Source organism: Panicum virgatum, chromosome 2K (genome assembly GCF_016808335.1).
Source record: "Panicum virgatum strain AP13 chromosome 2K, P.virgatum_v5, whole genome shotgun sequence".
NCBI lineage: Eukaryota > Viridiplantae > Streptophyta > Magnoliopsida > Poales > Poaceae > Panicum > Panicum virgatum.
This window is the reverse complement of record NC_053137.1, coordinates 33,810,478-33,835,386: the sequence shown is the minus strand read 5'-3', so window position 1 is coordinate 33,835,386 and position 24,909 is coordinate 33,810,478. Positions and strand designations below refer to the sequence as shown.

Genomic DNA, 24,909 nt, shown 5'->3' with positions numbered 1-24,909 from the left:
AATGCATACAAAACTTTTCATGAAAATTTTTTCATGACTCCAACCAAACACGGCCCTAGTATGCAGTAGGTAGTAATATTTGGCCCAACTCAAAGTATACGAGCAGGCAACTAGACACGCAACTGGTCACGTAGGTCTTCCGGACTTCCGCATGAATTACAATATATTATTATAATTTCTATCTTCCTTTTAATTTCAGTCTTAAATAAAAAAAAGTTGGCTAAGAACCTCCACAATGTGAGGCTTGAGTGATTCTAAAAAAAATAAGAAAGTGTATTGGGGCCATTACTCTACACATTATGGAAGCCGATGCTTATTTCAAGTGATTCCAAAAAACTGTGAAGCGGAGCAAGAACTTGTGCCAGTGCCAATTCCATTAAAAATTGTTTCTTTGTCCTTATCAGTTCTCCTCGCCAGCTGCTTCTCACAGCTTGTCTCGAATCTAGGAAGAGAGGAACTAAAAGCAATGCTATTTTATTTGACGTGGGATCCAAGCATATTTGATAGATTCGATGCTTATTCATCTGTACACTGCAGCCCTGTAAGGTCGATGCGTATTCATTCACTTCGAGACTCTTTTTTTTTTAAGCATCACTGTAACAGTGTAGATGGCCTAAAGGGCCCATAGTGTTTGGCTCGCCCCGAGGCCCTTGAAAACCATGAGCCGGCCCTGAGCAGTTTGGAAGTTCACATCCCACCTGGAGTCCATGAAGACGGGACTTGTAGTTGTTTCTTTCTTTTCTATGGTGAACAAGAAAGCATTCACCATCTGTTTATTTTTATTGTACTGTTGCCAGGTAGATCTTGGAGGGTAGCTGAGGTGTTGAAGCTGAACACATCTGATGTAGAAACCTTTTTGAGGCAGTGACCAAACCTTGGTTATATGAGAAAAGAAATGGTGTGGCTAACATGTTCGATGGAGCTGCCATGTGGGGAACATGAACATGGAAGCAAGTGTTTGTCGCATTTTTTTTTTTGATAATAAGTGTTTGTGGCAAATCTGGTGGCCCATGTTGCAGCCGATTCAAATATGGTGGGCACTGTGCGCGGTGAGACATCTAGCAGCTTACAAATTTGGATTCTCGATTCTCAATTATGGGAGTAATCTGATTTTTTGGATTTCCCAAAATTGAGCCTTCAAAATCGGCGAGAAGCTGAAACAAAACATGGCCAATGTCTGCTTGGAGGAGCTGGAGAGGCTAGCAACTCGACAAGCAAAGCCTCTGCTCTGGCTGATATCCATTCTGGAGGAGATGGAGAGCATCTGAATTCTGAAATGAAGGGAGACCCTGGGTCTAAACTAACAAGACAGATGGATAATCCCGTACAGGGGAAGTTGAGAGTAGTTCCTCAAATACTCCCTCCGTCCCGAAAACAAGTCATCCTAGAAATTCTAAGACAAATTAACAAGGTAAAATGACCATATTTGCCCCTATTTATTAACCATATTTGGCACTAATTGATTTTTGCATGCGTATGAACTTTCTAAATAGGGTAGAATGATTTTTTTGGGACAAATTTTGAATCCTAGAGCGACTTGTTTTTTTTTTTGGGACGGAGAGAGTAGGGTTTTAGGAGATTGAGAGCATCTGAAAATGGAGGTTTTCAATCCTCGTACACCCCTTTTATTTGAGCAACTGCTATCTAAACTAACAAGGCAGATGGATAGTATAATGTTCCTCCATTTCCATCGATGTACGTGAACGAGCAAATGAATGCCATCAATTACATATGGTTTTGTTGCTATCTTCTTTTTTCAGCAGTCGAAGAGGGTTTTTTTGTTCCCTTTTCGATAGATGCTAAGCGACATGCCCTAGACAACGAGGTATAGACTGTCACTTCTCTTTAGGAATGATGACTCCAAAACTGTCACTTCTCTTTAGGAATGATGACTCCAAAGTAAACTATTAGAGCTCATAGCAGAAAACATGGTATCTCCGTCTTGAGACTTCAGTGCATGTCCATGTATACATTAGGCATTTCCATTTTATATCCTGTTTAAGATAAAGGGGCTAGCCCCGTTTTATATAAGTTTGTGTTCCCTATTCTCATTCGAAAGTGATGAGTTAGGATGTGCTCCTGCAAAGTAGAGCAAAACTTCCCTGAACTGCCTTTAGTAGACTAGAAGCTCAATTCTAAACCATCCATTGCATTACACGAACCACCTTGTTATTTTTTTAATAGATCTTTTATTATTCGCACATGGTCCAGTTGAATGAATGATACTGTTATTTCACTCAGTGAAACTGCTGCTGCAATCTGCCACTTTACAACAAACGCTTCCCAACGAGCATAGTAAACAATCATAATGTCTGGGGTATTAAAATTAGCATAACGGTAAAGGCTAACAACCAGACAATTTCAGCAATAACCTGCTTTTCATCTGGAGCTCCACCAAGTTCTCAAGGAGGCCTACAAACACATATACATGCAGCCCGGCTATCCTCATCCCCATAAGAGTTGATTTGAGCCTTATGATTTCTGTCCTACGGTATACAGCAGATATCCTCTGCCTGCCATATGCTACTCAACTAAGTATGCCCTATACTAGGTTCAATCCAATCGTACACACAATCATGCTTTCAGTTCTGCTCCGTGTATTTAGCTTGATAAGTGGAACCCCAAATACTGCTATTGATCATAGAATCTTACTCTTCGGTTTTGGGGTTGCCCACCTGAAACGAAATCAGAGTCGAACAAACAATATCAGAAATAGCCAAATAGGTGGGTGAATCTGTGTTTATAGATAGAATTAATTGCACATCATGAACTGATAACTAAACTGAGAAGATATAGAAGAGACTAGATACCGAAGATAATAATGCCATACAAGTAACAAGTTGCACACAAATTATTGATTTCTATAGCCTGGGTTAGCTCTAGTTTACTTCACATTTGTTAAACAAAATAAGTCACTCACTGAAGTCTTCGTCGTCGTCGTCGTCAGTCTGGCTGGTGAAAAATGGAGTCAGGTAGTTTTTGTCAAGGGCAGTGAATGACGTTGTGCTGCACAATCAAAAGAAAAAGAAAAGGCTAAGCTTGTTTGTATGAGGACTTGCAAGCAAATGGAGACACAAAACAAATACCTTTTGTGAAACTGTTTAAGTTTCATTCTTAATCCTCCCCCAGATGATGTACCTTCTTCATAAGTTGGAGGCATGTAACCGTTGTTGTCCTCATAATTCTGAGAATGGTGGAATATAGAAATGAAATAACTTCAGATATATGAAAAGCAAGGAAATAGCATGACAATAATAGAGCAAAATAACCAAAAATGCACACAAATGCATGAAATCACATAAAAACAAACAGACTTTCACAAAGCACGGATAAACAATCAGACTTTCACTAATCATATCTACAAACCCATCTCTTTATCCGTCTCCTAAATCAAAAATACAATAGTCAGAGTGTGGTCAAGCAAAACTGCACACAAGTTCACCGGATCCACCCAAGTTGAGTGTCATACACTCAATTTTGTATCAAGAAGATTCTTCCATTTAAAATTTTGAAGTACAATACAATAACTACTTTAGAGTCAAACTGAATGTTTATGCACCCATACCGAAATATGAATTCATTACAAACTCCCACTACTATATTAGTATATAGTATATACTGGTCATAGTCATACGACTCATACAAATAAGCTAAGCTACAAAAAGTCAGCATTTTTCTCAGAGAAAAAAAAAGTTCAAGCAAGCCTTATCTCTAATGATGGGTTTTCATCTCCAACGACATCCAAAGCTTCAAGCATAGTTCCCGTCGACCCTCCAATAAGAAGTACCTGCATGATTAGGCGTAATCAGTCAATGAAATTGTGGTACTTATGTTACAGGAAGCCCATGACTGCAACCTTTTACAAAGAAAATATGTTTGTTTGACGGAATGCACATGGCAGTTTGATTAGTTGCTACTGATATTTAATAAATGAATTTGCAAAATGTATATTTTAACTTTGCAATAGGCACCAGTAAATGCTACGGGTCAAATGCACAGTCGTGAGTCGTAATGGAACTACTAGCCTAGGGCATTATCTTAAGGAACACTGTTAAGTGCCATATATTTGTCTTAAGTGTGCTTTGGTTAAAACTAACAAGTGCCAGAAATAAGCAAGTACCGTCAACACAACAATGGCTGTAGTGGTGGTGAATATCGTTTTCCCATGTCCTTCAGGAAGTTCATGCACAGATTGGAGAGCAAGTGCAAAAGCCATGGCCCCTCTAAGCCCTGTTTTTCCAAAAGTAACAGTGAGCTTTGTAAAAGTGTCAGTCACATACTCCCTCATCCCAAATTATTAGTCGTTTTGGCTTTTCTAGATACATCGATTTTGCTATGCACCTAAACATGTATCATGTCTAGGTGCATACCAAAATCGATGTATCTAGAATAGCCGAAGCGACTAATACTTTCGAACGGAGGGAGTACGGTACAAAATCATATAACTGTAAGGGCACTAACCGCTAAACCAAAGTGCTTTCTGATGCTTTAGAGGTATTCGGCGATGTTCTGGCCTAGACATGTTAACCAAGTATGCACAAGAAAAGACATTTACAGCCCTATACATTAAAAAGATGCATTAGTTTATCTCGAGAAAAAACAAATAAAAAAATAACTCCACATATTGGATACAAATTCCTCGACAAATGCAAGTAGTAAGACTGCAGCAGCTATACAACCCAGGAGGCTTAACATGTACAGAATGGATTAAATACTTGGAATATATCAATTTTCTAGAGTAGTGCCATAGATGCACAACAATAAAGCATGAGCCTCTCATCTAAATATCAGTATGGGTATTGCACAATAATAAAAGCATCATATGAGTCTCAATATGAGCATCGCTACAAACTAGGGAGAAATAAATACAGACATGTGGCTATGCAATCTAGCAAGAGTTGTAAAGAGAGATCATAGCAGTACCTTGCAACAACTATGAATATCTATTTTTGAGTAAGTCAAGGAAGCAAAGTTAAACTAAATAATTGAAGGGTCAGAACTGGTATTATTCTTTTGTTAAAAAGCAAAGGACTTTTGAGGATACAATTGAGAAGAAAATGAAGCCAACATGTGACCAGCTATGCTCTTCCATGGCAATATCGAAGCCCATATAAATGAACCTAAAAGAAAATCAGGAGCAGCCAATATGGTACAATGTATGGTTAATTGGTTATATTTTCCAATTAGGAAATTACTCAACTACAAGTTCTCCTGATGCTTACACAAATGTTTCAGCCAAAGATGATAGTAAGTGGAAAAAGGCAGAAACAAAGCGCTGTGAATTGTCTGAAAGATTGGAGTATGTGTAATGCTTCATAACCTGAGGATAAATAGGAAATATATGTCAGACATAGCCATAAGATAAACATCAATGGTATTACATAGTGCTTACCATTCCCGTGAATAATATAGAAACAATCCCTGACAATCCAAGTCCTTCGGCTAACATATACCTACAAATAATCAACAAAGTTTCATTGAAACAAATCTCCAGAAGGAAAGAAATGTATTGAAGTTTAGAAGTTTTCTTACGAGAAATATGGAAAGAGAACAAAAAGGCAGCACTCCAAGTTTTGCAGACTGATACAGTAAACAAATAAGCAAATTAAGCATTAGTAGCATGTATCAATAATTTTTAAAAAACTGGAACATGAAAATATGGAGTATAATGTGACTTACTTGTCAACATCCAATCCAGCATATTTGAACAGGTAATAAGTGGTCAAGGGCTTACAAGATCATATATTAACTCAATGCGCAGTAGAGCAAGCAGTTATTGCCTAAATGCTGCAATTTTGCATCAGCCTTACTAGAACCCAACACTGCTGACTCACTAACTACTCAAATGTATAAGGCGACAAGAAAAATAAGGCATCCTACTTAAAAAAAAATAGAAAGTATGTGATGAACAAATATCGCTGTCTAAGAATATAATGTGATGAACAAATTGTTGTCTAAGTTGCCTGAAGACAAAAGATGTTGAGATATATCAAAATGTGCTCCACAATGCATCTGATGCAAAAGCAAAAAGCACATTACACTGGACCAACAGAAATTGTAAAATGTGTATATAGCTATTGCAGTCATATGTAGAAATGTTTTGCATTTAAGATAAAGGAAAAAGGATATAAGAGCAGAGATAAATCCAACTCCCACACCTGAAAATCAAGAAATGGAATGCTTATATAAGCTGATGAATGAGTAATAATGGGGGGGGGGGGGACTAAATCAGAAAGAACCAAATAACCGAACAGACAAATGCTGCAGCACATTCAGTTGAAATGAAATTTGCACCTAGACTCCGTGTCCCGTGAATTGCTTATTTTTGTTTCAGCATGATATCAAACCGTAAATTGTAAAAAAAATGGTCAAAACAGAACTTTCCCAGTACTAAATCTTGCAGCTGTGAAGTGCCAAAATCCATAGTACACACAATTGTTGACGACAGAATTTCATAAACTTTAGAGCCATGTGGCAACCGAATTTGGAGCAGAAGTGCAACCTGATGACATTGAACCAACAAAGGTCTCAAGGAACTGGAGAATCATCATAAAAAAGTTCTCGCCTGCTGCTGCATGACTTCTAACAGATGACATTGTCCTGAAGAGAAGCACATATATAAGCAAGAAACACATGGCTTAAAAAAATACGAATCAGATCATAGCCAGAAGCAAACCTGTAAAGAGAAATTGCCATCTGTCCTTTCCAAACAGGGAGACAGGTAGGTTAGTCACAAGTACAAGTACTGACTATTCTTGCATGCATTGGAAAGAAGCAAAAAACAGACCGCATCATTCAAAACTGATTCTCCAAACACCAAAGCATACAAGTTAACATCAGAGCCCAGTTCCTGCACAGAAACAAATTGTCAAATTCAAGAGTTTTGTATTGTCAGTTATGGACAAAATCTTCAGCATCAGACATTTTCCATCTTCAAGAAATATTCCATTAAATTTGTGTCATGGGTACCAGTGGAACAACAGAATCTGGTTAATGAAAGATGGTAAGACATTTCTAGTGGAGCATGTAACAATGGCTGCTTAGCACAACTTCACTATACTAAATGAAATCTACAATAACTGTCCAGCTAAAGAAGATCTCTGTTCTGATGAAACAGCATATACTGATTATCATGGATTTTCAATTTGAGACTTACAACTACCAAAAATGCTCAGAACTGTGAGAAAAAATAGTGTCACTAAGATTTTGATGCACTTCTTATCAAATAGTGGAAATATGAGCATTTTCCTTTCCAGGTGAACCTTAACCACCCAGGTAGGATATGCAGAGTCCAAGTCATCTCTTGGTCATTTTACACTTCAGCTTAGGTTGCTATCTAAGATTCAACTGCAATTGCATAAACTAATATTTTAATTTAGCAGTTAGCGAGACCTCCTACAAATTTCATGGTGCAATGTTCTAGACTTAAAGGAAAAAAGATCTAGTAAAATGACTCATATATCAGCATAAATAATCGGCTGCATAATTGGGCCAATTACGGTTCGTAATAGCTACAAGGTCAAGATGATCAAATTAAATACCGCATAGCTCTTTATAACCCCAACATAATGTTTAATGATAGCTAGACTGAAGGGCGTATTTTAAAAATTGCTAACAGGTAGCAATAAACAATAACATGTAATGTTTCAGAGAGGAGTGCAAAAATTGGAAGTTCTTCAAGGGACAGATCAACTTAAGTTATTGACTGGTTAGCTCCTCACCGAAATTTACATTCATCCCATAAAAAATCAAAAGAAGGCCAAAACGCTTTCAATAAAATGGATTTCATGATGATAGCAAAGTACAAGTTCAAGAATGATAAAAGAACACAAAACAAGGTACCTGGAATATCGATAGCACTGTGACAGGATCAGTTGCAGATATAAGGGCACCAAACATAAGGCACTCAACAAGTGGAAGTTTATACATTAGAAATGTCAGTCCGCCAAGATAGCTGCAGTATAATAAAGAATAGACTCAGGAAACATAAGATTTCAGCAAATCTAGCAAACAGAGTTTGTTAATTGCTTACACAAGAACCCCTGTTACAACTGAAGCAATGAACGTCCCAAGAATGGCGAAAGTTACAATAGCCCCAAAGTTTGCAAAGAATGGTTTCTGTAAACCAGTGAAGAGATTTTAAAAACTAGCTTAGATAAAGAAAAATTTAGCCGTTGTGAAGTACTTACCGGAGATAAGCTGAATCCTGATTGAGTATATTGAAGTCAAGGAATACAAATTTAATATTCAAAGGTAATACTCAAGTATGGATGCTTATGATTTATGAATAAGAATTAGAAGAGGTGGTGGACCTTTCTTTCATAAAGAAAATCAACGGTGCAAAGAGAAAAGAATTGCAAAAAGGATATAATATTATCGGGGGTAATAAGAACAAGAAGAAGAATTCTTCATGGAAGTTGAACCACGTCCTGCAAATTGAAGTGAACAAGACAATCAATGGATAATGCTCAAATCGTGTGCAAATCTAAATTACTCATGAACATCTTACAGTTATTGAAGATGTATATAGTACACAAAATTGCAAAAAAAAAATACAAACCTAGTGTTGGTCTCTGTATTTGAAACGTTAGCAAGGCCACCAACAACTAGACCTGTAATACAGACATGACAGTTGCATATTAGAATGCCTGTGCTATGCATGAAGGAAGAAAAACCAATGCAACAAATCCAAAGGGAACCACCAATTTAAGAAGGCATAATAAGAACGAAAATAATGAAGAGCCCATTTTATTTGTCCCTAAATATTTTTTTACTGGTTGGCTAACCTGAGTAGTTGGCTTCACATGAGCACATTTTCTATATAGGACCACTTTCCAGTGGTTATCATTGATCGAACAGAAGCTATTGCAAAATAACCACATGAAGTTGTGCAATTGAATAATTTTACTGGTGATCAAAGTTTCTTTTTTAATTTGCATACTACTACCATCCATAAATTTGATAATGAATCTGAGTGCTGGACTTTGTCAGTTCATAACAAATACCAAGAAAGTACTTTTAAGTCATCTTCTGTGACGTTTGGTGCCTACGTAATTGGCAACACAGAGAAGTTACAAAATAAATATTGACATAAAATGATGGCATCTGGACTTAACATTAAGCAGCTACTTTTACTTAAGAGTGTAAAGGAGACTTGAGATGTTGCACTGAATTTTAGCCATTGCCTGAGGGGCATATGAGACTGGCTTATAATCTCCTCAGACAAGTACTGATGAACTGATCAGCATGTGAGGGGACGAAAATGCTGATGAACTGATCATCACGTTAACGATCAATTTTACCTGGAGACCGTCCTATTCTGCCGAAAATTAAATGAAGCATCCTTAATGAACTTCGGAGCTAAGACCACTAGACTGCTGGTACACTTTACTCCTAACATTTCAGCCTCGAATGCCCCGAGAGTCCTACCCGTGCTTAAAAGTGATCGCACCGGTAATGGTCCATTCGACCATTCCCCGTGCTGATCCGTTAGGACCCATCACTTTGCCAGTTCACGCCCGTGTAGCAGTCCGGCCAGGGAGCTAGGGTTCCGTGCCAGAGGACAGCGGAAGGGGGTTCGCGTACATACCGATGAGGAGCGAGGCGCTGGCCTCGGGTAGGTAGTAGAAGCGGTGGCGGCGCAGGACGTGGCCGAGCACGAAGGAGAGCACGAGCATGGAGATCTGCAGCAGGATCCCCACGCCGGCCACCTGCTGCTCCTTCCCCGGCGGCGCTAGGGGCGGCGGCGGCGCCAGCCCGCCCGCCGGCGGCGAGGCCGAGGCGAGGCTCGGGCCCAGCTCCATCGCCGTCCTCAACGCCGGGCGGCGGGCGCGGTCTGGTCAAGGGCTGGGGGAGAAGAATCGGGGGTGGCGCGGGGAAGCGGGGGGCGACGGGGTGCGCGGTGGGCCCGGGATTCCTGGGCTTGCGACGCTTGCTGCCTCGTGCTGTCGTTGTTGCCGCCGCTGCTGCTCGATCGATGCTGCTGTTTGGTGGCTGGCTGGTTGCTCTGGAGTAGGTCCGTTTTAAAAAAATGAACTATCTTTTCTTCAGGATCGTTTCTTCATAGTCAAATAATTTCAAGTATAACTAAATTTTTACTAAATATCTAAATATTACTAATATTATTTCTTCAGATATATTTAATACTATATATTTAATCTAATGATACTTATTTTGTAATATTAATAATACTATGTTGTATGAATTTGATTAAATCTAAAATTATTTGACTTCTCAAGAAGCGAGAGTTGCATTCTTTTTGGAACAGGAAGACTACTAAAAAATAAAATGAAAAGTCCTCGGTCCCGGTGGAATGGGTTGGAAACTCGACGAATTTTGCACCTTAGCGTGCTTGTACGGAGAAAAATTGGTCAGCTTTGGTGTTTGATTTTTTTTTTAGACACGGGAGAGTGAGAACGAAGTCTTAAAAATGTCTTGGGAACTCTGATGAGGACTGCATTCTTTATGTGCACGAGAGAATGGGCCGGAGAACTTCTTTGGTCGTGGCGGTTGGAGGATAATATATAGTTCTGTAGGGTCAGATTGGTTTAGCTGGAGCCCGTACATGCTTTTCGGTGACGTTAAGCAGCAACACTAATCATGTGTTGGCAGTGTGCATGTGCTTTCAAATGTTGTTGCCGTTGGCAACACATGATAAGGGTTATCGGAATCAGTTGTGGGAGTCGGTTGAAGAAATTTACTTGGGAGTTTGATTATCAGTCCCGTTTTCTTGTTTGGGTTTTGAAGAGAATTCAACAAAGTTTTAGAATGAACTCCTATCTTTGGATTCGTGTGGGTTTAGAAGTGAAAATTGTACTATATAAATCATTAAATCGGGAGGGACGTGTCCATCTTTGAAAGAGAATGATGGATCCTTTAAACTCTCATCCCATTAAACAAATAAGAGATTTCTAGACAGAGGCGTAGCTGCCCCCATACAGCACGGGAGGACAGCTGCCGTTGGAGCACAACCACCTCACCATGGTGTTCTAGGTGGTCAGAGCTTGGTCAGAGCTTCAACTGTAGCTCGAACAACTTCTAGTGGTGTCTAACAGCTGGAGGAAGATGGTTTGGGTCAGTGGCTGGGTCTAAAGTCGACGGCCCAATTAGCCCAGCGCAACTCACCAGCACTGAAAGTGCCCCTCTCACCAATTACCATCAACCCCTCTCTCTCAAAAAAAAAACCCAATTACCATCAACCAAATGTGCGGTTGTGGAATCAAACATCTTAAAAGGAAGTGATGTGATTTTGTGAATTAGGGTATCCTCATCTTTCGACAAGAAAGGATACACTACTCCAAAACAATTCATTCCAAAAGCTCGGCAAGTCTATCACCCCATCGTGACTTGGCGGTGATAGTTTTCGAATCTATCACCGCCGGGTCCAAACCCGCGTTGATGGCTAGACATCAGTGCCGAATCGTGATACGAACCACCAGTTCGGGAGAAAAAATTGAGAAAATAAAACATCCACTTGAAGCCAAAGGAAATACATTTGTGTATTGTATTTCTATTGTATCCCTTGTTCCAAACGGTCGCATCCGTCACTTGGCGCCGGCAATAGCAGCAGAAACAACCTCCATCGACATAGCAGTACATTACTAGAAAACGGGCCAAAGGTCTCGCATCAGTACCGGCTGCAACAACAGCTGGTACCTTTGGCCTGTACTAGACACAAGGGAGAGATATTGGTACCGGGTCATGACACGACCCGGTGCCAATACTAGAGATAGGCACCGGGTGATACCCCCAACCGGTACCAAATGACGACGGCGTCAAAGGCACCGGTTCTTGGCACCACCCGGTGCCTATGGTGCAGGTAAAGGCACCAGGTGATGCCACGACCCTGTGCCGGCAGTTGCTCCTTCTTTAGGCACCGGTTGGTAATATGACTCGGTGCCCATGCGCTAGATTTGGCACCGGGTCATTAGCACCAACCGGTGACTTTAGCCATGCCTATAAATAGCCACCCCTCTCCCCCCTCCAAGCTGCTGTGAACTCACTGTTCATGGCAGCCAAGAGAGGGGAGGGGAGGGGAATTTTTGCAATTTTTTTGAAAGGTTAGTATTTTTTCCTCCATGATTTAGAAATTAATTGTTAGATGTAGTTATTTAGTTTATAGTTGCTATATTAATTATCCTTGCAATTAGTTTATTATTCTATTTAGATGTAGTTATTTAGTTTATAGTTGTACATGTTGTAATAATATTTCTTGTTCTCTTATAAATCTATTAATTGACTGATAATTCATAATAAATCTGATAATTGCATAATAAATCTGATATTTGTCTAGAAAATCAGTTAATTGCCTAATAAATTAGTTAATTCAATAATAAATCTGATTAATGCCTAATAAATTTGTTAATTGCTCAATAAATCTATTTATAATAATTGACTAATAAATTTGATATTATGAATGAATTATTATGGCAATCTATGATGTATATAAATGAATTGTGAACCCAGATGAGTCGGCAATGGATGTACATGGCCGACCGGCGTTCAAAGGAGTTCATGGATGGCGTGCATGAGTTCATAGAAGCGGCTGAGAAATACAAGTATGGCGGTTTCGTTCGTTGCCCATGCAAATTCTGTAAGAATGAGAGGGATTACTCATCATCAAGAACTATCAACAGTCACTTGTTCAATAGTGGTTTCATGCCGAACTACTATGTTTGGACCAAGCATGGAGAAAGAGGAATTATGCTGGATAATAATGAAGAAGAAGAGGACAGGATTCCTGACGTTGCAGCCAATTACGGTGCCTTTTTTAATGACACTGCAATGGGTGAGTCTGAAGAAGATACTGAAGGACACGTTGTAGAAGATGATCTGGGTCAGATGTTGCGTGAAGCTGAGGAAGTTTGTGAAACAGAAAAGGAATCGAGTGATCTGAAGCGTATGTTAGAGGACTACAGAACATTGTTGTACCCAGATTGCAAACAAGGCCACAAAAAGTTGGGTACCACACTGGAATTGTTGCGATGGAAGGCATCAAATGGTTTGTCTGACAAGGGATTCGAGGAGTTGTTGAAACTTATAAAAAACTTACTCCCTGAGGGTAACACCTTGCCCGAAATAACATACGAGGCAAAAAAAGTTGTTTGTCCTTTAGGATTAGAAGCACAGAAGATACATGCTTGTCCTAATGACTGCATATTATATCGTGGTGAATATGAAAATTTGGATTCGTGCCCTGTATGCAACGCATGTCGGTATAAGATCCTTCGAGATGATCCAGGCGACGTTGACGGGATACGTATCAAGAAGAGGGTGTCTGCAAAGGTGATGTGGTATTTCCCTCTAATACCACATCTGAAACGTTTGTTCATGAACAAAACGAATGTAAAATTGATGCGATGGCACAAAGAAGAACGTAAGCAAGACAATATGTTGAGACACCCCGCTGATGGGTCGCAGTGGAGAAAGGTGGACAAAATATTTCCAACATTTGCAAATGATGAGAGGAATATAAGATTTGGCTTAAGTACGGATGGCATGAATCCTTTCGGTGAGCAGAGCAGTGGCCATAGTACCTGGCCTGTGATACTCTGTATATACAACCTTCCTCCTTGGTTGTGTATGAAGCGGAAGTTCATTATGATGCCGGTGCTTATTCCCGGCCCCAAGCAACCTGGTAATGATATTGATGTGTATTTGAAACCACTGGTTGATGATCTTCTATTGTTGTGGAAAGAGGAGGGGGTTGCTATGTGGGATGCGCAAGCAGAGAAATATTTTGATCTACATGCATTGCTTTTCGTAACAACCAACGATTGGCCCGCACTAAGCAACCTGTCCGGACAGTCTAATAAGGGTTATAGGGCATGCACCCATTGTTTAGAACAAACCGACAGCATATATCTGAAGCACTGTAGGAAGATAGTGTATATGGGTCATCGTCGATTTCTTCCGATCAAGCACCCATTAAGGAGGAGGCATGATCACTACGGTGGAAAGGCAGATCATCGTACGAAATCTAGGCACCGTTGTGGGAAAATGGTGTTTGAAATGGTTAAAGATGTAAAAGTAGTATTCGGAAAAGAACCTGGCAGCAGATCAGTGCAGAGTGATGACAGACGCGCACCTATGTGAAAAAAGAAGAGTATTTTTTGGGATTTACCTTATTGGGAAGTCTTAGAGGTCCGCCACGCAATTGATGTGATGCACCTAACAAAAAATCTTTGTGTGAACCTTTTAGGCTTCCTTGGTGTCTACGGTAAGCCTAAGGATACACTCGAAGTGCGGCAAGATCTTCAATGATTGAAACAACGGGCCGCCCTACATCCAAGAAAAAAAGGGATAAAGGACATCATTACCTAGGTCCTGCGTGTTACACTATTAGCAAGGAAGAGAAGCAAAATATATTCGATTGTTTGAACAGTATCAAGGTTTTATCAGGCTACTCTTCGAACATAAAGAGACTACTAAACCTGAAAGAGAAGAAATTCACACACGTAAAGTCCCATGACTGTCACGTGTTGATGACACAATTAATTCTAGTTGCACTAAGAGGTATTCTACCAGCTAATGTTCGAGCAACAAACATAAAGCTTTGCGCGTTTCTCAACACAATTTCTCAGAAGGCAATAGATCCATCGAGTCTAATCAGGCTACAAGAGGATGTTGTCCAAAGTTTAGTTAGTCTTGAGATGATATTTTCTCCATCATTCTTCAATATTATGACACATCTTCTAGTTCACCTGGTCAAAGAGATTGGTATTCTCGATCCTGTTTTCCTTCATAATATGTTCCCTTTTGAACGATATTTTGCAGTCCTAAAGAAATAAATTCGTAATCGGGCTCGTCTCGAAGGAAGCATTGCGAAGGGTTATGTCACAGAGGAGGTCATTGAGTTTTGTGTTGACTATGTGGATGAACTCTGCCCAATTGGGGTTCCAGTATCACGGCATGAGGGTCGACTGATTGGAAAAGGCACACTTGGAAGAAAATTAGTAAATGCCACCGATCATGCCACATTGAGCAAAGCACATCTCACAGTTCTACAACAATCAGCCTTGGTGGCTCTGTATATGGAGGAGCACATGCAAATGGTCCGAAGCATGTACCCTTCAAAGTCTGAGACATGGATTACAAACCATCATAACGATACGTTCGCCATCTGGTTGCAGAAGGAAGTCATGGCCAATGATGAAATTCATGAGCAGCTAGCTTGGCTGGCCAGGGGTCCGGCAAATTCAATCTTGATGTACCAAGGATATGAAATTAGTGGATACATATTTTACACAAGAGCCCAAGATAACAAGAGCACCAATCAAAATAGTGGTGTCCGTATAGATGCCACAGACTCTAGTGGCCAAACAAACTCATATTTTGGTTACATTGAGGAGATCTGAGAACTCGACTATGGGCCACTGCAGATCCCTTTATTTCGGTGCTAATGGGTTAAGCTGACAGGAAATGGTGTTGATATCGACGAGTACGGAATGACAACAGTAGACCTCAAAGCACTTGGCTATCGAGACGAACCATTCGTCCTAGCTAAGGATGTCACCCAAGTTTTCTATGTGCAGGACATGTCTAGCAAACCAAAAAAGGACAAGTCTAGAAATAAATCAAGTTTTGTAGGTGCGGGAGATGAGCCAAAGCGCCACATAGTTCTGGCAGGCAAAAGAAAAATTGTGGGAGTCGACAATGTCACAGATGAAGAAGAATACAATAAGGTCGAAGACATGACTCTGTTCGCAGTGGAGGTTGACACAAGTATTCTTTTAGCCCAAGAGGTGGCTCCCTACGCACGTCATGATCACAATGAAGGGACGATTGTAAAGCGAACCATTGTTAATATTCCATTAGTTGAATGATTATCTCTTGTAATATTTTTCATGAACATTATCAGATTTATTAGGCAATTAAATGATTTACTAAGCATTTATCGAATTTATTATTTAATTAACTAATTTATTAGACGATTAAATGATTAATTAGACAAGTAATATAATTATTGGTCAATTAAATGATTTACTAGGCATTTATCAGATTTATTAGATAATTAAATGATTTATTTGGTAGTTAATAGATTTAATGAGTAATTAACAAATTTATTAGGCATTAATCAGATTTATTATTGAATTAACTAATTTATTAGGTAATTAAATGACTTATTAGACAATTATTTTAATTATTAGGTAATTAACTGATTTTCTAGGCATTTATCAGATTTATTATGAATTATGAGCCAATTAATATATTTATAAGAGAACCAGAAAGGAGAAAAAAAGAGAGCATTTGGTACCGGTTGGAAAATCGAACTGGTACCTTAGGATATTATTTGGGAAAAAAAATTCGGGCGTCGCACTGGGGTCGAACCGTGGCCGCGGCGCCCAATTTACCGCGCGTTACCATTGAGATACTAGGAATTTCGTTCAAAGTGCGTCAAAGAGGTCAGAAAAGTAAACTTCAAAAAGTCTTAGGTACCGGATGTGGGGATCCACCCGGTACCTAAGGGGCTTTTTATTTCCCACCCGTTGGGGACCTAAGGCACCGGGTGGGCGGAGACCCGGTACCCTAGGCTAACCAAGGGTACCGGCTCCCTGAGCAACCGGTACCTAAGGCCCCGTCTAAGGCACCGGTTGGTGATCCACCCGGTACCTAAGGCCTTCATAGGTACCGGTTTGTTTTTTAACCCGGTACCCTTGGACAGGGCTATAAATGCGGCCTTCTCCTTCCTCCCAATTCAATCCACTGCTCATCTCCGCCCACTGCTTCGTCGTCGTCGACCGCCGCCGCCCCTCCATCTCCGCGCGCGCGCCGTCGAATCGTCGTGCTGCCACCGCCACTTCTTCTCTGCGCTCGGTCTGGCGTTGTCCGCCCGCACTGGTGGGCCCCTCCTCCGCCCTAGCCCGCGCCAACCTCATCGTCGACGTCGACTCCGGCGACCTCCGCGCACCCGGTCCGGACACGTACACACTATCCGCGCGCTCCTCGACGTCTCCGGTGGTCGCGCCAACCTCGATTGCTGTCGCCGGCCCTCCTCGACGCCGCGCACGGCCCCTTCACCTGCAGCACCGACGGGCGACGCGCCGCCCCCCTCCCCCGCAACGCCGGCCCCCTCTTACACGCCGCACGCCGACTCGCCTCCTCCACCGTGCCGCGCCGAGCAGCCCCCCTCCACCAGCGCCGCCAACCAGCCCCGATCGACGTAAGCAATGGCGCCGTCGCCGCCGGCTCTTGCTTTTTTCCTTTTTTTCTTAATTATTATATCTAATGTTTTTCTACTATTTCTAGTATTTAATTATGTAGTGAATAATGTGTAATTTTCTAGTTTGTAATTTCTATTTGTACTATTTAATTATGTAGTGAATAATTTAGTATAGAGAGAATTTAGATTGATAGAATGTAGAGAATTTATTATAATGAAAAAGAAATAATTATTATTTAATTTTTGCAGCGAATAATGTACATGTCAATGTCAATTTTTTGTTACTTTTTTTTACAAGTGTAATTTAGATGTACATGTATTCAAAGACTTCAATTTATTGTAAATATACATGTATTTAAAGACTTAAATTTATTGTAAATGGACATGTATTCAAGGACTTCAATTTATTGTAAATATACATGTATTTAAAGACTTAAATTTATTGTAAATGGACATGTATTCAAAGACTTCAATTTATCAAGCTCCACTGTAACTCATTACATGTATGCCATGTGTAATTTAGATTGATTTAAATTAATTCTCGAGCTCGAACACCTCGACGCTTTAAATTTAGGGTGCGGCCCCCTAACGTATTACACACACACTCACACACACACTCTCTCTCACACACACACACTAACACCTCGACGCTTTAAATTTAGAGCGCGGCCCCCTAATGCGTTACTAACACACTCACACACTCTCTCTCTCACACACACACACTAACACCTCGACGCTTTAAATTTAGAGTGCGGCCCCCTAACGCGTTACTAACACACACACACACACACACTCTCTCTCTCTCTCTAACAATACCACTAACACTAACACTAATTGACACTTAGGGTTTCAGTTAACAATGGATCCCTATGATGAGGAGACCGCCGCAAAGTACATGATGGATGCCATAAACGAAGATACAAGGGTCAATGCCGCTGAACAATTCGGTGCCGAAGAGACCCGCATAGCCGATTCGTTCCTGAATATGTCCGGAGATGGCAGTGATGGGAATGATGACTTCACCCCGATGCCCGCTCAGCAGCCCGTTCCAGTAAGTATCTTAATTATGCGTCGAAGTCGTGCTCTTTACGTTCCAGTATCATGGCATTTATTAATATATCTTTTGTTACATTTAGTCGTGCTCTGAATCGAAGTCGAAAGGGAGACGCCGTCCGACCAAAAAACTTGAGGGAAGATAGGTCATCACAGAAGTGGATGCAGAGGGCTGTCCATGTGCTCCAGAGGCTGCTAGCACCAAGTTTGTCGCACAATGTGGGGTTGTTGTTCGGACGAGAATTCCGATCACCACAAGACTCTAGAAATCGAGTAATCCAGAAGAACAACAACACGTTGTGCCTCCACACCAGAAGGAAATGCTGTGGACAGAACTGAAGGATATGTTCACATTTCCAGAAGGAGTCAATGAAGAACTTGTGAAGCAGTGTGCCATGAAGAAGATGGCCCTTGCATTTGCAACATTCAAGAAAAAGTTGTTCTCCAATTACATCAAGAAGGATAAGGGACCGAACTGGAACGATTTTCCTCAAGTTAAATCTTACTGGGAGGACTTCAAACAGTACAAGCTATCTGAGGAAGCACAAGAAAAATCTAAACAGGCCAAAAGAAATACGGGAAACAAAAAGTACAGCCACCACCTTGGGGCAGGTGGGTACAAGAAGGCAGTAAAGAAATGGCAGAAGACGGAGCAAGACCTTATGGATAAAGGCATCCGTCCGGCGACTTGGGAATGGCCGGATAGATTGAAGTGGTGGTTATTTGCTAACGGTGTGTCACTCAACCCAACAGATGGAACTTTGGTCGTCCCTGGGAATATGGAAGAAGTGGCCCGCGATCTGGTCACAGCAATAGATGAGGCAAAACAAGGAACATTCCACCCTCAAAAGGAGAACGATGAGCTGACCAGGGCGTTAAAGAATCCTGAACACCCTGGACGAGCCCGCGGTATCGGCGTGGTCCCATGGAAAGTTGCTTGGGCCGGAGATAGCTCATATAAGACTCATCGAAGGAGCAAGGCTGAACATGACGAGAAAATCTGTGCTATACAAGAAGAGATGAATAAAAAAGTTGCGTCACTGGAATCTCAGATGGACGCAAGGGTCAATGAGGTAGTGCAGCATGCTCTAAGCCAAAGGATCATCGGTGCCCCACAGGCGCAGGATGTTGTGATAAGCCCAGCCGACTAGCGACGCAGCAGTTGTGCATCCACAACGGCGCCCAATGTACAAGCTGAGGCACCACCACCAGAGCAGCAGAGGTACCCAGTCGATGATATCACCATCCCAACAACATGCGAGCTCCATGTGCGAGTAAAGAACATATCTATTCAGGTAGCACATGGGTCTGCCCTACCCGTGAATCCTGCTAGTACAATTCATGGAATGCCGATACCCCCTGGCTACGCCTCCATCACAGTCAAGCAGATAGTTGAACCGACCCACATTAATGAGAATCTCGAGCTCGATTTTGTTGGAAGTGATGGAGGAAGACGTTGGTAGACGCACTACATGGGATTGTTCTATGGCGCAAGGCCGACATCAAACTGACTGCGAACAACAAGGCTCCCGTGGATCCGCCTCCCTCAGCACCATCTCCGCTCGACTATGGTAATGTTGATCACAATCCAACTCCCTCACCTGAGCAGAGGGCTGGTAGTACTCCAACTCCTCCGCCACCGGAAGGAAAAGGAAAGAAAAAGACAGCATCCCTCCCACTACCTGGACCCACAAACAAGAAGCAGAAAACGGTTGAAAAGAAGATAGGCCCTAAGAAGAAATTAGCTTATGAGCTGACCCAAGAGGCTACTCATGCTTGAACAACCCACCAGGACCGAAACAACTACCCTCGAACTTTGATCGCACGCTGATAAAGGCATAGCAGCAGAGAAGAAATAAGAAATATGGAAAGATTGTTCCTCAGCTAGGCTCAGTACAGAAGCAACTGGAGCCCCTCCTGGTGGGGAAGCAACCAAATGAACAAGAGGCGGAATTTCTTCGCGAAACTGGATTCACGCTTGATCAGGCAATGGGGGAGGCAGATATCCCAATTGCTGAAGTTGTTGCCATTCCATTAAAACTTGGAAAACCTCTTGTCACTGAGGAGGACAAGATCAAACTAGGCACACAGATGTTCAATTTATACAGATGGTACATGCGCATGTCCAACGAAGGAATGGATATGTTTGGAGTTAAGTATCGCGACAATGATTTCTATCGTGGGGAGGACGACTTCTGGGTCTACTTCAAAGATCTACATGCCATATATCATCGACACGCCCTAGACGTCTCTATCATCACCATTTGGGTTATGTAAGTATCAAAAAAATTTAGATTGTCATCAACGTAAATAACTCTGTGCACTTCATAATTTGTATTTTATCATTCAGTATGGAGCTTCAAAGATGCCGGAAAGAAGGATGGTATCATCAGGTGGGCTTCAAGATGCCATTGATAATCAACTAGAAAACTCTTAACGACAACTACAAGGAGACATGTCAAAACATGTTCCATGTCCTGATGCGCCAACATTACAAATCTTATATAATGATACCCTACAACTATGGGTAAGTCTTGGTTGAGTAAAACCTCTTTTATATTCCTAAATAAATGCTAAGTCTAATATGTTTGTGTGTATATCAGTAGTTATCATTGGGTTTTGCTCATAATTTGCTTGGAGAGCAGCAATCTTATAGTGTTCGACTCCATGAGGTGCCTACAGTCTGCAATCCAACACTTCTTAGACCCATCGAACAGGTAAGTACAATGTGCACATATCGAATCCTTTTCACTTTTAACAGGCATCTTTTTCTTTTGGAAAAACTTTCGAGTCCAAAACTTTTTTAATTATTCTTAAAAAGTTTTGGACGGATTTGTTGAAACTGTTTTCAACAGGTATCCCTTGGAAATGGTATTTTATCTTTCTTACCATTTCGTAACTATGAGAATGAGAAGCAATTTCAAGCCCAGTCAATTTCAATAATTACTGGTCCTAGACACACAAAAAATAGACATATTCCTCAATTAACACAAAAGTCCTTTTTTCTTATAGTTATAGTTATACATACAATTATGTATGTATGTATTATATGACCTACATTCTATGGGTCACATAGACATCCAAATAAGCGTCCATAATAGTGCGGAAAGAAAGCCCGGAGGAAGAGTGGCCTTGAGTTTCTCGCCCCTTTGCCTTATTTTACATCAATTATTTAACATCCAAGTAAATTTCCTGCACAGGGTGTGGAAACAATTTGTAAAGAAGAATAAAGGAGCCGGTGGAGGGAAGACGCAATTGGATGTTAGAATGGATTTTTAGGTATGTTGGGTCGCGCCCAATTCTCTAAGTAATATCAATTGTTCTGCATAGGCGTACACAAATATAGAATAACTGATTTATTTCTTTTACAGTGTGTGAGACAACAACAAGGAACTGATTGGTGGGGGTACTATGTATGCGACTACATACATGGTCTAGTAGAATGCGGGAAAGAAACTTCGGAGGATGCCAGAGTATGTCCATACCTGTCGTGGTGTGGCAAACCACAGCCGGGTGGCAGAACGTACCTGCCTAAGCCCAGAGGGTGAGTACTCGGGGGTTAGCTAGGATTAGTTTGATCTCGCTCAAGAACACGATGAACACAGCATGTTTAGAGTGGTTCGTGCCGCCGGAGCGTAATACCCTACATCCACTGTGTGTTGTATTGCCTTGCCTCGAGAGAGTCTGCGAGAGCTTGGTGCTGAGTCCAGCGTGCGTCTGTGTGTGCTCTAGTGAGTCTGCCCTGTACAGCAAGCGCCTCCCTTGTATATATCAAGGGAGGCGCGTACATGGCCGTTGGTTCCCCGACAGGTGGGCCCAACAATGTAGTACAAGATAACGTACTGTCCATACATTATGGCTTTGCAGGCGGAGGAGATCTCACTCCTGGATTTCCTTGCCTGCTCCTGGAATCCCCCGTTCATCATGTCCCGGCGTTGTCTTGTCGAAACGGCGCCTGGCGTAGCTTGCGGCGTCGCCTGCCACGTAGCTGAACGGACCGTGTAGCTTGCGGCGTAGGCGGCATGATGGAGAAGCTCCGTTCCGTCGTATCCAATTAATGCGGCAGACGGGCTCTGCGCGGGTGCGGCGCAGGCGAGATGAATGCCCGGAGCGTCTCCCCGGGTTTCTGCCTCACGGCGTGGAGGTGAGCCTCCACACCATGCTGTTGGTATGCACTGGCGAAGTTCGCAGTGAACCTCGCACAGAGCTCTTCCCAGGACTGAATCGTCCCAGGAGTGAGGTTCATGAGCCAAGTCCGGGCTGGCCCGGTCAAGGCTACATGAAAGTAGCTCGCCATGACGGCTTTGTTACCACCAGCTGCTGTCATGGCGGTAACGTACACCTGCAGGAATTCCGACGGGTTAGTGCTACCGTCGTACTTCTCCGGCAGGTGCGGGCGGAACTTGGACGGCCATGCCACCGCGCGGAGGTGATATGCCAGCGCACCCCACCCCCGCCACCGGGGTGCCCGCCTGTATCCGGGCGTTCACCGGAGGCTTGGGTGCTGCCACATCCAAATCAGCATTGAGGTTGCGGCCCTCAATGTTGAGACGGCGCTCTCGCGCCCTCTCCACGGAGATGCGGGCGTCCTCACCCGCGCACCTACGGTTGAGCTCCGCCCGCAGGTCTTCTGTTCGTGCACCCCTCACTGTAGGGGAGCGCACGGATGCCGACGCACCGCCCTGACGCCGGTGATAGGGTACCACCGTATTGCCAGGCGGAGGTCGTTGCCCAGTCCTTGCAGAACTGGGGGAGGCCTGAGCCAGATGGAGGAGACGGTCAACATCGTCCCGCCACTCCCTCAGGGCGTCTGGCGAGGCTGCAGTAGCCGGAGGGTTGCGAAGCAACTCCCTAGCCGCCGCCAGCGCTCCACCGCTCGCAGCTTGTGAGGGGGCCCTTGACGGGCGCCCTGACTCTTGCCGGCGAGCAGCGCGCGCTTCCGCCAACGGTGGCTGCTCCACGAGCACGGTTGCCCCTGAAGCAGGAACGCGAGAGGCGTGTGGCGTGGAGGACGCCACACCTTCTGTCATCTCCACGTCATCCACTCGAACCATGGATACGAGCAAGAGATGAACTGCAACCAGCTAGGCCCCCTACCTGGCACGCCAAATGTCGTAGTGTGGCAAACCACAGCTGGGTGGCGGAACGCACCCGCCTAAGCCCAGAGGGTGAGTAGTCGGGGGTTAGCTAGGATTAGTTCGATCTCGCTCAAGAACACGATAAACACAGCAGGTTTAGAGTGGTTCGAGCCGCCGGAGCGTAATACCCTACATCCACTGTGTGTTGTATTGCCTTGCCTCGAGAGAGTCTGCGAGAGCTTGGTGCTGAGTCCAGTGTGTGTTCTAGTGAGTCTGCCCTGTACAGCGAGCGTCTCCCTTTTATATCTCAAGGGAGGCGCGTACATGGCCGTTGGGTCCCCGATAGATGGGCCCAACAATGTAGTACAAGATAACGTATTGTCCATACATTATGGCTTTGCAGGCGGAGGAGATCTCACTCCTGGATTTCCTTGCCTGCTCCTAGAATCCCCCGTTCATCATGTCCAGGTGTTGTCTTGTCGAAACGGCGCTTGGCGTAGCTTGCGGCCTCGCCTGCCACGTAGCTGAACAGACCGTGTAGCTTGCGGCGCAGGCGGCATGATGGAAAAGCATCGTTCTATCGTATCCAATTAATGCGGCAGACGGGCTCTGCGCGGGTGCGGCGCAGGCGGCCTCACTGTGTACCTCGGTAATACGCGGTCTACAGTGAGGGCTGACAAAGTCTGCCCCGCGTGCCGCGGCAGCAGAGCACGCCTCAATCACCCGCATTGAATGCGGTGGGTGGGCGAGTCTTTCAGTGGAAGACTCGTGCCCGCACCCGCGCCTGCGGGACGCGTGGCGGCTCCGGACCCCCCCCCGGCGGTATGTTGGTTCTACGAGCGTGGGAGGCCTGGATGGACACGGGAGGCCTCGACTATCGGCTCGGAGCTTCCCCTCCTCTGGGATACGTGGCGTCTCCGGACCCGTCCCTGAGCGGGGAGCGGGTCCGGGGCCGTTGGCCCGATGAGGTAAGGGCCTGACCCATGGGGCCCGGCTGCTCCGCCCTTTACCGCGTAGTTACGGATGACTACGCGAGCCTTGCCTTGCTGCAGTAGAAGTGGGTACCCCTATTACAGGGTACCGACAATACCGTTCTCAACTCCATTCAATTAATTATACTAACATGGTGAATTAATATATATCCATCTTTTAAAAAATTATAGATGTCGCAAATCTATATGGAATATTTGCTTGTTGATCGGATTAACGCCATGTGCGAGCAGCTCACAGGATTCATTGTGAAGGAGATCCTAGATCCTAGAGGCGAGTTCTACCATGACGGACATATCAACAGAGGGTCCTCTTGAAACATGACTTGTATATTTGTAAATATTTTTAAACGTGATGTCGTGTTGTTTGTATATTTGTATATATATTGTAATAGCTAGCTAAACTCCGCCTATGCTGACTGGACGACTCTCTCTCTCTCTCCTGAGTCGTCTCAGCATAGCCGGTCCCAAGCCCGGGTAAAGGAGGAGGGTTGCGTTAGGTTTTGGCAAACCAGCATAAAAAATAGCCACTCTAACGGATTTGAAACCCACAAGAAACTCGTTGGGGCGTAACCCTCTTAGCGACGCGCTACATCGGAACCCGGGTGTGGTGATAAATGGGCAAGGG

General features: G+C 43.2%; 1 protein-coding gene across 1 annotated transcript; it reads right to left on the bottom strand.

Annotated features, from left to right (window-relative positions):
• Window positions 1-2,211: 2,211 nt before the first annotated feature.
• LOC120673894 (sodium/hydrogen exchanger 6-like) lies at window positions 2,212-9,982 on the bottom strand. The gene is made up of 22 exons (XM_039954939.1): window positions 9,590-9,982; window positions 8,561-8,612; window positions 8,370-8,429; window positions 8,190-8,214; window positions 8,033-8,118; window positions 7,843-7,954; window positions 6,788-6,850; window positions 6,677-6,696; window positions 6,503-6,600; window positions 6,130-6,158; window positions 5,680-5,711; window positions 5,533-5,580; window positions 5,393-5,453; window positions 5,223-5,320; window positions 5,045-5,120; window positions 4,924-4,943; window positions 4,462-4,559; window positions 4,121-4,230; window positions 3,710-3,787; window positions 3,087-3,193; window positions 2,921-3,006; window positions 2,212-2,675 (listed from the first exon to the last, which is right to left on the bottom strand). Exons 1-22 carry the CDS (start codon window positions 9,801-9,803, stop codon window positions 2,632-2,634), a joined length of 1,617 nt encoding a protein of 538 aa, XP_039810873.1. The 5' UTR covers window positions 9,804-9,982; the 3' UTR covers window positions 2,212-2,631.
• Window positions 9,983-24,909: the final 14,927 nt, after the last annotated feature.

Coding starts and splice junctions, on each gene's coding strand:
- LOC120673894 (XM_039954939.1), bottom strand. CDS start 9,803: ATGGAGCTGGGCCCGAGCCTCGCCTCGGCCTCGCCGCCGGCGGGCGGG. Junction 8,613..9,589: donor CAGCGCCTCGCTCCTCATCG/GTATGTACGCGA, acceptor TCTGTATTACAG/GTCTAGTTGTTGGTGGCCTT. Junction 3,194..3,709: donor ATGAAAACCCATCATTAGAG/ATAAGGCTTGCT, acceptor TCTATATTCCAC/CATTCTCAGAATTATGAGGA.